The following is a 12,036-nucleotide window of genomic DNA, read 5'->3' as shown; positions in this document are numbered from 1 at the left end:
CGGTGTATAATTTAGCACACCACAATTTGTCGATTGGCAGGTCGTGTATATGTACGTATGTTGAACTTCTTTCGCACCCTACGTAGCCAACCGTGCAAATCGCAAGTCGCGTGTGGTGGGGTAAAGTGTGGTGGGGTTAAGTGTGGTGGGGTTAAGTGTGGGTATTCTCCCACCTCTTCCAAGACGTCTGGCCAGTGTGGAAGAGGAGGCCAAAACGTCATTCTAAAGGAGCTCCTTGTAGCGTCCTCTAGTGGAAGGGCCCCTTTTGCCAACGGCGGCGTGAGCGAGCAGTTACAGGGCTGCGCCTTTGCCTCCGATGTGCTGACTCAGTGACGCTCGCCCAGAGGACAATTCCCGTCGCGTTCCAGACTCAAGAGTAGAATTTTTCAGTAAGATTGGACCGAAAAAAAGACAAATATATTTTTTATCTGATAGAATCAACTTTTTATTTCCTGCCAGAGGAAGACACAAATCCAAAACAGTGAGCAGCTCTTGCAGCGATGCACCGAGGACGTTCGACTCGGGCTGTTTGACACGAGTCTTACTCTTCGTCCATAAAAAAAAAAAACAAATATCTTAATAGCGACTTACCCAACCAACCAGACGTAGTCATTTCTACACGTAATATGTGCCCGTTATTCGACCCTTTCACTTCTCCGTCTTTTCCTCGATCTTCCGGCGATTGGGATATGCAACGTTGTACAGCGACGCGAAGAAATTGCGCCCGGTGGATAACGGCATTTTCCGCTGATCAATTGTCGATGCAGTTAATAGGAGGTGTGCGTATCAGCACCCCTGGAAAAGTGGAGTGTTGCTGCGTCAGGAGCTTTCAGCCCTGTACGGACGGTAAACAGGAGTCGTTATGCAGATGGAGGCACACTGCAGTCACATATGGCTTTGCCGAAAATATCAGGTTTGGAGGAATTGTGGCATCAGCCATTAATCATTGACTTGCCCATCGACCCAAGGAGTAACTACGTAGCTATGGATTATTCATTGAGTGTTTCTCAAGCCCAGCCACACAGCGCAAAAGGATATCGTGTATCAATGGTCCGCCATCTGATCGTACAACAGGGGACTCACAATGGGTGAAGGGAATGGCGTATTCAGGCAGCAGACACGCGGTTCCACGTCCTTCCTTCCGTTTTGGGAAACGAACCTTCACGCCGGCTCTTGGCGTTGCCTGCTGTTGTTCGTCATTGCTTTGCACTGATATTGTGAGGCGGCTGCGTGGCTCAAGAGATCTCCGTCTCCATCCGATCAGTACGCTGGCAATGCCGAGATCCTGGCTCAGAAACCAATAGTTTCACCAAAGAGTTCTACGGGGTTTGTCGGCTCAATTAAATAAATTGTGTTTTTTGTTACGTCTCAGAGTGACCGTCCCCAGATCTGAGGTTCGCGTAGCACTGTTGTAGCTGGAGGACAGCTGCCACTCTCGCTTATCCAGTGGCATCCTTCGTAAGCGTCCTCCACAGAGGTTGATCCCTGATACCATTGATATCAAATGTCAACAAGTTCACTCAGTCGTCTTGGTGCACATTAGCACATCGCCCCTTTGGGGTATACCGCACCCATTCACTCTCCTACCCAGCCAAACAGGAGTTACTAGGGCATGCGGTGGCTTGCATGATAGAACATTGCCCAGGCGTATCCGATTATCTCTGAGCTCCTTACACAATCCAACCTCGGCAAGCCCAGAATGGATTGTAGGCGGGCCATCCTGAATATTGGAGGCTGGCAGAGAGGTTGTTCCTGTGAAGGAGTTCTTGTTTCACAGACGTACATAGTTTGAGTTTAGTTTGGTACAAACAAAATGAAAACATGATTGCGTGCCGCAAAGTTGCAATTCCCATGCCACACTTCTTCTCTCGCCGTCTCCCGCTTGAAAAAAAATCTTCAGGATCGGAATTTTTACTTGCACTGGAAGAATCCGGTGAACTATGAAGCTCTTTTTCACGGATGTCCGGTGATCTTGAGTATTTAAAATTGACCAACACTTCGGTACACGGGCACAAAAAAAAAGCAGTGCCTCAAGGATCGAACATTGATGTTTGCACCACAGTGGTCAAGACGTTTCCACCTCCTCTCTCGACATGACACGGTGCATCATGTAAAACTAAACTTAAACAAAAACTATTTTACCAGTTAAGGTCCACTGAGCTATATAGCTCTTTTACAGAAGCAACCTATCACAATTGATAGCCCAACCAAGTGGCTCAATACTCTAAACGAACGTTGATTCTTAATGTGGAGGGAAAACCAGAGGACCCGGAGAAAAATCCACGCGACCACGGGGAGCGAGAGAGAGAGAGAGAGAGACACGCAAACTCCAAATATACAGCAGGCGTCTGGCTCGGGATCGAACCCACGACCTCCTGTATACCAGGCGAGGTAGTTAACATCTCCTAGCCACTGCGGCGCCCATCATTCCCGCTCTCCGCGGACCACGGTTCTAGGCCGCGTGGCCCAAGTCCAATCGAGCGCGAGGCCCATCGTCCCTCCTCGCCGGCCCGCGGCTCGTGTGGGGAGGCTTCGGCACTGCACCTGGCGGGCGCTCTCCCTCGGCGCGGCGGGCGGCGGGGGGAGGAAAAAACTCTTCGCGAGAACGACTGCGGCCGCAAACACCAAACCGGGGACCGTATAACGTCACGTTGCCCCGGGTGTAAATATGAGGGCGGTGGATTCGCATTTCAGCACCTGGCAGCAGACGAAGCAACTGGATGGCTAAATAATTGAGGTCTGAATCAACCCCTGCCCCGCCACGTACACACCAGCTACGAACGTCGGAATCGGCAAGCTGTTGCGTGTCGTCGTGTCGTTCTTGCGTGTCGTCATGTCACTGTTTCGTGTCGTTGCGTGTTGTTGTGTCACCGTGTCGTTGTTGCGTGTTGTTGTGTCACCGTTGCGTGTCACCGTGTCGTAGTTGCGTGTCGTCATGTCACTGTTTCGTGTCGTAGTTGCGTGTCACCGTGTCGTCGTTGCGTGTTGTTGTGTCACCGTTGCGTGTCGTCATGTCACTGTTTCGTGTCGTAGTTGCGTGTCATCGTGTCGCCGTGTCGTTGCAGAGCGTTGGTGGAGGACTCAGCTGCCCGCGAGACCCGGCCATGTTCGCGTTCCGCCCGCTCGCCTCTCCGGCCGACGTGTTGGGATGCAGCCCGGCCGTCCCCGGCTCCACCGCGGCACCCGACCCGTGACCCCGTGACCCCGTGACCCCGTGACCCCTGTGTCCCTGGCCCCCTTTGACACCCGCGAGTCTGTCGCGTCTTCGTCGAGGCTTGACCATTCCACAGTTTATTTACGGAGTCGCAGGCGTGGAAGGAAATACAAAAACGCCGTCGCGGTGACGTCGAACTGGCTCGGGCAAATCGCGACGGCGATGTCGGGGGAAAATGCAGGCCGGCTCGATGGAAAAAGTGACGCGAAAGTTCACGGGATCGTGTTAATGTCACGACGCGTTTAAACTTACGGCCTACAGTTATTGCGATGCGGTGGGGGGGGGGGGGGGTGCAACGGGGCAGTTTCGGAGCGAGCGGTTTGCATTCGTGCACGTGGGTAATGAAGAATGTAATGAACCGATTGAATCCGACGACATCTGGGCTATCTGATGAAGCGGTCGGAAATGCGGGCGGCAAAGAAAAAATTGATTCCAGCCGTGGTTGTTTCGGAGGAGGCGGCCGTCGCCTCGTGCAAGAACGGTGCAGCAGAGTTAGCAAGCGATGCCAGGGGGAAATGCGGTGCGATGGAGGACCCGGGTCAAGGCAGCTGGCTATTATCGTGCCAATGCGATGATCTCTGTCACGTGTGATAGCGAGGGTCCGAGGGACGGCATTCCAGGTCATGCGGATGTTGCTGAATGGGTTTACGACGACGTGGACTGTGAACGGCCGTGCATATCGACAGCTCTTGCTCGTTCACTCAGTGTGCAGAGGGGGAAGGTAGCGAAGGTGATGCTTACGTTGCCACGTGTCCTGGTTTTTCCAAGGATCGTTCCTCTTGTTGAGGCAGCTGTTGTCCTGGGAACATCTGTACGTCTTCCCGGGACGTCACTCTACAATACACCACGGCAAAGCAAAGGCGATATATATTCACGCATAGTTCTCCCTTTCTTCCCGTGATATGTCTTGGATATTTTAGCTCCGAGGTGCCAAGTCTAAACATAGCAGACACGAATCGCCGAAGCTAGACTACATTCTTCCTCATGCTGTGTTTTGTAATTTGCTATTTCGGCCATAGCTCACTGCAAACAGTGTGGCTCTGGGAGCCCTTTTGCTTATCGCCAGGCCTCTACAACAGCCAATTACGCACCCGCCAGTACGAATGTATGTGTGTTGAACTTCTTTCACACGTTACGTAGCCAACCGTGCTCACATCGGAGGATGCGGATAAGCCGGAGCCCATCGGCCCACAGAGATCTGCTCCACCCCACGGCGTCCCTCTCGGTGGCCTCTCTCGACGATAACGCCATCGGTCCGCTCGAAAAGGGAACCGTTGTCTTCCTGAGACGCTTGCTGTCACCCCGAAGTGTTTGTCGCATCATCCAAGGGACGTCGTCGTCAACCCCTCGCATGGAAAGTGGTGCGCGAGGCGTTCACGAGTCCCCTGTCGGACTACTCGCTGGGTAAAATAACCACGAGATGATTTCTCCCAGCATGCACTGCTCTCGTGTAAACCGTGGAATGTTCAAAATCAAAGAAAGAGGAAGGGTGGGGGTGAAACATCACTTGGATTTATTTATTTCTCCCCCCCCCCAAACCCCATGAACACATGCAATGGGAATCCTCAGAATCGGCCGCTTGTCTGAGAGACACCCCGTGGCTGTGGGGAACATAGTCCCCTCTGACGGCCACCTCCAGCGGGAGTTTTTATTTTGTTTTGTTTCTCCAAACGAAGACGAAGAAGAAGAAAGTGTTCTGCAGAAAATGCAAAGTTGTCGTACTGTTCAGTGAATGCTGCCTTATCTTGCAAGTGTTTTACACGTGTTTCCTAGGTACGCATGGACGGTTAAGTGTGACGATTCCAATTCGGTTTTTTTTTTTCGCTGAAATAATTTATGTTTATCCTCGAACTGTTACACACCGTGGTGAAATTTTGTTCGTGTTTATTTTTCTCGTCGGTTACGCTTAAGTGCAGTATATTAAAGTGGATAAAACACAATTGCTTTTTTTTATCCTTCTCCATTTTGGCTTCGTAATATTTATGGCCTGGCAATGGAATGCAGTCTTTTCTTTTGTATTTATCAGTCCCCCTGTGTAATGTGAGTGTCCATGGACGGACGCCTTCGCATCAGGGACAGAGCCATTGTGCGTGTCGTGGTGGGTGTGTGGGGGTACGGACACGGCCAGCACGTTCTGTAGGACACTGCCAAGACACATAACATTTCGGACGAAACTCGACCATCGTTTTTTTTAGACCACGCGTCCGTCGCCTTCTCCTCCTCCTCCTCCTTGAGCCAGGCGACGTGAACTCCCATCGCGTCGACGACCGCCCAAGCAGCGGGCAGTAATTAACGGTAGCATTAGCGTATATCGGGTGACTGTACATCGGTAATCTCACCAACAACCAACGGGACCCATTCCCTGGTGGGACTCCTCCATCCAAAGTGTGGCTGCGTCCCTATGCTACACCATGTTCTAGAGGCCGTCGACTCGTGTCCACCTTACAACCTGCACTGCAAAGCCGATTGTTCAACTTGCCTTACGATAGAGCCTTGGTGTGTGCGCAGAAATAGGCGGCATCGTTTGCCACCGATCGCACACATCGGCCCGGCCACGTGGACCGGAGTGTCAACTTCCCCTTGCATCTAAAAGGTGGAGGCATCTCGGGGTGGATCTGCTGAGGTGATCGACCGTTGACAAAGAGTCGTGGGGTCACTGCAAAGCAATGCCGTAATTATAATATATATTGGGGGGGGGGACATAGCTCAAAATATCCCCCCCCGATATATTGCTATAAACAATATTTTTGAAAAATAATAATTGCTATGCTATGTAAATAAAAACAACATTTTGCTAAACCTTGGCCACAATATCTGGACTTGTCGTCATATAACAATGCATAGATTTCTGTTTATATGAGTGTGGTTATGGTTGTACTTTATTAATCCCTAATCTCTGCCATTACAAACAATGAAACAAGAAACGGTAAAGAAGAAAAAACAGAGCAATGTAATACAATGCACTATTAGACATTATTGTAAAACATACATTTAAAAAAAGTCCATCCCATGTGTTAGTGAATTTTTATAATGTTTTAGGCAGTTAATTCGTTTTCAAATTTAGATTTTATTTTCTGGGGGTGGGGGGGGGCCCTAGACGCCCTGGAAGATTTGGTCCCCCCCAATGTTGACTCCATGGCTATGGCCTTGCTGCAAAGGGTCCACTCGGCCCGCGGCACCCACTGCGTCATTTAGTCGAATGAAATGGACAGTCGTCTCGTTAGGCGGTGTATCGGCCGCGCGTGTTTATTCATTTCACACTTGGGTTCACCGCCAGCTACCGGGAGCCGACGTACAATAATGATAATTGTCAGGAAAGTGAAAAATTGCTCGTTAATGTAAAACTCCATAATAGAGGGGTTTTTTTTAGGTTAGATCGCGTAAATATATAAATGTGTCGTTAAACCCGCCACCACCCGACACAGCCAATTAGTAAGGTTTGTCACGTAAACAGAACGTGCCAATTCGTTACTAGTACAGCACACCGGTGTGTTGGAGAGCCAAGCCACAATATTAACAATCTGAGTACGACGTTTCGCCAGTAATTACAACCAGCTTCATCAGGCGACAGCCAGTTGTAAAACTCCCGAACACTCGACTCAAAATTCGAGAAGTTTCTTTGGAACATCGTTTTTTTGTTCAAATATGGCACGACGTTAAAAAAACTAATTAAATACACACACGCGCGAGTGCGAGAATGTTTTTAATTTACCACTCGTAGTGTTTCTTTCCAGAATAAAAAAAAGTTAAACCAGAAACGTACAGTGTTACTGTAATGTCGGTCTTATGCCACGTGCAACATTGTCCAATGTCCATACACGATGTTGAACCGTCACAGGAAATCATATTAACAATTGGCCTTATGACATACTTAGGTTTAAACATTGAGAAAGAGACATTGATACGCGTTACATATATTTGCCTATATATTATACATCGACAAGACTGTACTATGCAGTGTCCGTACAGGGTGGGCAGGGTACCCAAAACTATTAAATCGTTATTAACGTGATCGTTGATGTGTAAGGGTATCGGGATCTCTGAGTCACTCTGTGGTTATCGCTAAATAGCCAACGAGCAACGTCAATTGCCACTTTGCTCACGTGGCAAACTTGGTGTGCCTGGCTGTGGCGGGAGCGTGCGTCGCTCTTAAGTAGATTATACCAGCACTGATTTGACCCAAAATGAAACCGATTTTAGTAGTAATAATAATCATCACAAGGCCTTGTTTCCATTCATACGCTTGATTTGAAACATTGGCAGTTGGCAGCCGTTTTTAGTTTCATGAAGATCACAGCTCCTGTTTGGGTTGTCAGAGCTGCTCTTACTTGCTTGGTTGTTTTATTAAATCGAAACCTCTGTTATAATTTGTGTTTAACAAGGCAGGATTTTGCATATGTACCAGATAGCAATCGATGCTTTCCGATACATCTGTTGTACATGTAATGGAACAAATAAGAATTAGTTTTACCCTTTCTGGCAATAAAACAGGTGTTAAGATGTTCGAACACCAAACAGAAACCTCTTGCAAGGAGTTTAACACGTAGGCTTTCGCGACCAATATTATTCAAAAGCGAGGGCTTTACCATTCTGGCGAATTGCCCGATGATGCTGGATGTAATTACCAGCGAAACGTCGTACTCAAACTGTAAATGCTGTGGATTCACTCTTCAACACACCGGTGGGCTAAAGTAGTGAATTATTTGTATTTTGTCAACGTGACACTTTTTTTTGCTGATTGGCCATGTCGGGTGGTGGAGGGTTACAACACATTTATAAATAACGCGATCTAACCCTCTTGCAAGAAGTCGAGTCGACATTAACCGCACGCACTACTTGTGGTGAACATGCAAACAAACACGCTCTGATAATGTATACATTGTCTTTGAAACTGATTGACCTACACCAGAGACAGCCTCCTTTAGGGCCTAAGTCTCAGGTTTATATTTGGTGTTTGGACATCTTAACACCTGCTGTTTCATTGCCAGAAAGGGTAAAAACCCTATTCTTTTTTCCTACTTTGATGCTGGCAAAAAAGGTCCCATTTTGCATGTAATGGGTTCACACCATCCCTGCGGCTACCAGAGGCGCTACCATTCACAGCAATGTTAACAACAAAATAGTTTTACGATGCAATCGCGAGATCCTGAATGGCAAACAATTCAACGAGCCCGTCGAGGCGGTGTGGAAGATTGGTCCGGCCACAGTGACGCGTGGACAGCTCGCAGTGACGGTCACAACTTTGATACTCACAGCGACTCATCGGTGACTCTGCGGGTTGGGCCGCGTCAATAATTTAGCCAAATTTCGGTGTCGTCAAGACCCTCCGCCACCCTGCACGCGTACGAAGTGTTCACCTCGCCAATTATTTTCGTTCCGGCTCAGCGTTAGGACAAAGACCAATTCTCACACAACCAATGGCCGGATCGTCACGTGGCTTTAAGCAAAAGAGAAAAAAGTTTAATAAACCCATAACAGTAATTATGATTTGTGGGATCAACATGCCTCAACCTGCATGTTAAGTGTAACCACAGTGTATTGATTCCCGAGCTCTGGTAAACTGCTCTGATTAGTCCAAGCACATTCTTGGATGAAGAAACTTGTAGTAATAATAATAAGCATAATATGTGATGGAGTTACTATGAGCCGTTCTTTTATAGACACTGTCTGGCATTAATGTGCAATTTGGAAAACGGACTATGCTTTTCTTGGCTCGCGTAAGAGCCTAAATGGGGCTTAACCATTTATTCCTAAAAGTGTGTGCGTTCATATAGCGCAAGTGTAAAAGCAGCTCGCACAGACAGTGCGTGATGCTTGACACAATAAGCCTGGATTTCAATGTCCACTTCTCTTCCATGGGATCCAGATTGTCTGTGGTTGCAGTTGAGAGCATGCTGACCCGCCCAACACTGGACATCTGTGAAAAAGATCTTCACAGCGCTTCGGATTCCTCCTGCAGCAGGGATCCAATGAGCTATGAAGCTCGCCTGTTATTGAATGTCTGTTCAGGGGGCCCTGAGCAGACATTCTCCTCGAAAGTCTCCTTTCAATCTATGAAGCACTGGTAAGACGACAGAAGAGATGTGGGATGAGAAAGATGTCGAGCAGGGGTCTGAAACCTGCGGCTCTCTAAATGCTACTTCGTGACGTGGTGTAACGCTGGCATGTTACGCATTCACGTGCATTGTGGCTCTTGAAATATTGAATTTTGTACCGAAGTCGAACCAAAAAAAAAACCCGCTGCTCTTCTTGTCATTTTTATTGCCGATCACCCTGATGTAGACAAAAGTAGAGATGTGATGAGACGTGACAAGAGAGACGTTCTTGTCATCATCGATGCTGATCATTTGGAGCAACAGCTGCTGCTGGCCTGGTTGCTTGCCCTGGCTTGGTCTGTGCGGTTCCTCAGCAATTGTGAGAGAGATGCAATTTGCATGGACGATGACGACGCTAAATAAAGATAAACATTCTCATTGTTCAATGCGGACAAGATAGAAAGTGGAGATTAATTGGGAGTGGTGGGGGCGGTTCACGTGAGTTTGCGTGTTCTGTTCATGCCGTTTTAAATTCGAGCTGCTATTTGATGCATCCATATGTTTTGTCATGAGTTAGTTTGATGTCCTTCCCGTGCGCCTCCGATGAGCACGGTTTGCTTACATACGGTGCGAAAGAAGTTCAGCACACACGTGCGTGCATGCATACGTACAAACGTTCTGAATCCGGGCCCCCCTTGAGCTACTTGGGAGGCCCTGAGCTTTTGCTTGGTCGACAGTCCTCATTGATGCGTTGTGCCCGGCGCTCGTGGCCAACATCTGTTCATCGTTTGCTGGGCGTTCGATCTTTTTGTGTTTTTTTTGTTGTTGGGCGACCGGCGTGAAAATGCGGCGACTTTCGCTTCGTGATTTTTTTTTTGGCCGCGATCCGGCGAAGTTCATAGCGCGGTTTGTGCGAGCGCGGAAACTCTCAGGCCTCTCTGATCAACTGCAGACATCACGCTGGCGACTTCCACCGTCCGAATGTTCACATTCACCAATCTCACACACGCACACGCGCGCGCGCGCGTGCGCGTGTGTTTCGGTGCAGTGTTTGTGTGCGTGTTTAAGTGTTGTCCTGACCCCCCCCCCCCCCTGCTCTCCCGCACCCCCGATTAGCACGGTTGGCTCCGTACGGCGCGAAAGAAGTTCAACATACACACATTGGCGTGCCGGTTAACATTGAAATGTTCTCCACTCTGTGTGTATGGCTCATTTGTTTGTAGGTGCGGCGTGCAAGGTGTGCGTTGTCTTTGGCACCGCAGATCCCGTGCGGGTCCCAGCATTGACGCTGGACAGCTTAAACGCTGCTGTCACGAGCGGGTCCACGGTGGGAGGGGGTGGGGAAGAAGAAGAAGACGGTGATGGAGTGGATGGGATTACTGATACAATTCGTAGAATGTTTTATTCATTTACTTATGGGGGCCTCTACGAAGCTTCACATTTTTCTGCTCCACTCCCCCCCCCTGCCTTTGGAAGATTCTAGATCCGCCTCTGGTTCCTGTTCAATTCTCTCTCTCTCTCTCTCAACAGAGAGAGAGACATGTGGGGGGCACCGCTCCATCATAATAAAATAATGTTGGCTGGGGCCCCTCGATTAATTTCCATCCCCCCCCCCATCCCATCACCGTTGCCAAGGGAGAAACTTTGTCCAAGCCTCGGGTCGTACCCGACGTTTTAATATCTTACAAAAGTGCATGATTTTGAAAATGTTTCTTTAGGACATTGCCTCGATCGAAATATATTTTTCATGGATTAAACATGTCGCGAAGATGATGATAGTAATAACAACATTTTGAGGAACAAGGGTGGCGTTAGCTCATCGAGACGCAGACACACACACAACACCGTTGTAAATGAGCCTTGCCCTATAACACTTTTATATATGTACGTAAGAGGTACAGAGGCAATCTTCTGAAAACGTCCGTGGACACGTGTACATTGTAAACCGTCCGAATATCAATGAAAGGGCGATTTACTGTAAACCAATTTTCTGACGCACTAGATTGGTTTAAAGACATCATGTGTGATTGCCAATGTTTGCATGCGATTGGCAGTATACCTTACTCTGATGTAAGTGTAAATATCTGTGTATAAATGCCACGTTTCAAAATTCTATAAGGAGTGCGTTTGCGGTACTTTGCCAAGTGTTTTGGGGGCGTTTTTTTGTGTGGCTTCTCCAGCTCCAAGGTGGCTCCAACCTGGCAGAGGCCTCTCCTCCCCACGGTCCAAACGATGCCCTCAGCTTGGAGGCCGCCTGAAGCCTGGGCTGCCAATTTGCGATGTTCTCATTAGTGGGCGAATGCGTCGCGGGAGACCCGGGGTAAACAACCCATCATCATTTACCCAAACGGTACCCCCTCTCTCGTGTATGAGCCATTAAAAGCAGAAACAAACTTAATGTTTTAATTGGTTTGCAGTCGTGTGGCCTGAGTCGAGGCAACCTCCCACCAGACACGTTCAAAACTTTCACGTGAATTTATATTTACAACATTCCGCTCGTGTCCATTGCAGTGGAAACAGAGATTTCTACCAACTGCTGCTGTCGCGTGGGCTGCCAAGCCCTCTCTGCTGTGCCCAATACTTCTACAAGCTGGTGCCGCCCTAATTTCCACCACTGGGATCGCAGCCGCACTGAATGGATGACGTCGTTGCGGAGAAAACTGCACGCGAGCGTGCGCACATCCACGCATTTTTGAGTCGTCCGTCTCCGTGGCTGATGTGTCAACGAAATCACACCAGGCCACACAGCACCAGTGGACGTGCGACATCAGCGTCCTTCATTGCAAG

The 12,036-nt window shown here is 48.8% G+C and overlaps 1 protein-coding gene across 5 annotated transcripts in view; it reads left to right on the top strand.

The window, feature by feature from the left end:
• The window catches only part of LOC116947880 (uncharacterized), a 56,073-nt gene extending 44,431 nt beyond the window's left edge, over window positions 1–11,642 (top strand). For all 5 annotated transcript variants that reach the window (XM_076071124.1, XM_076071125.1, XM_076071126.1 and 2 more), the window contains one exon: window positions 3,066–11,642. In XM_076071124.1, coding sequence (XP_075927239.1) covers window positions 3,066–3,194 — 129 coding nt within the window. In that variant the 3' untranslated portion in view covers window positions 3,195–11,642. The remainder of the gene's footprint in view (window positions 1–3,065) is intronic.
• The last annotated feature ends 394 nt before the right edge of the window (window positions 11,643–12,036 follow it).

The sequence above is a fragment of the Petromyzon marinus genome, chromosome 31, assembly GCF_048934315.1.
Source record: "Petromyzon marinus isolate PM22_M1 ecotype Great Lakes invasive population chromosome 31, UKy_Petmar_22M1.pri1.0, whole genome shotgun sequence".
Taxonomy (NCBI): Eukaryota; Metazoa; Chordata; class Hyperoartia; order Petromyzontiformes; family Petromyzontidae; genus Petromyzon; species Petromyzon marinus.
The sequence above is the reverse complement of the archived record's forward strand: the minus strand, read 5'-3'. Positions and strand labels throughout refer to the sequence as shown.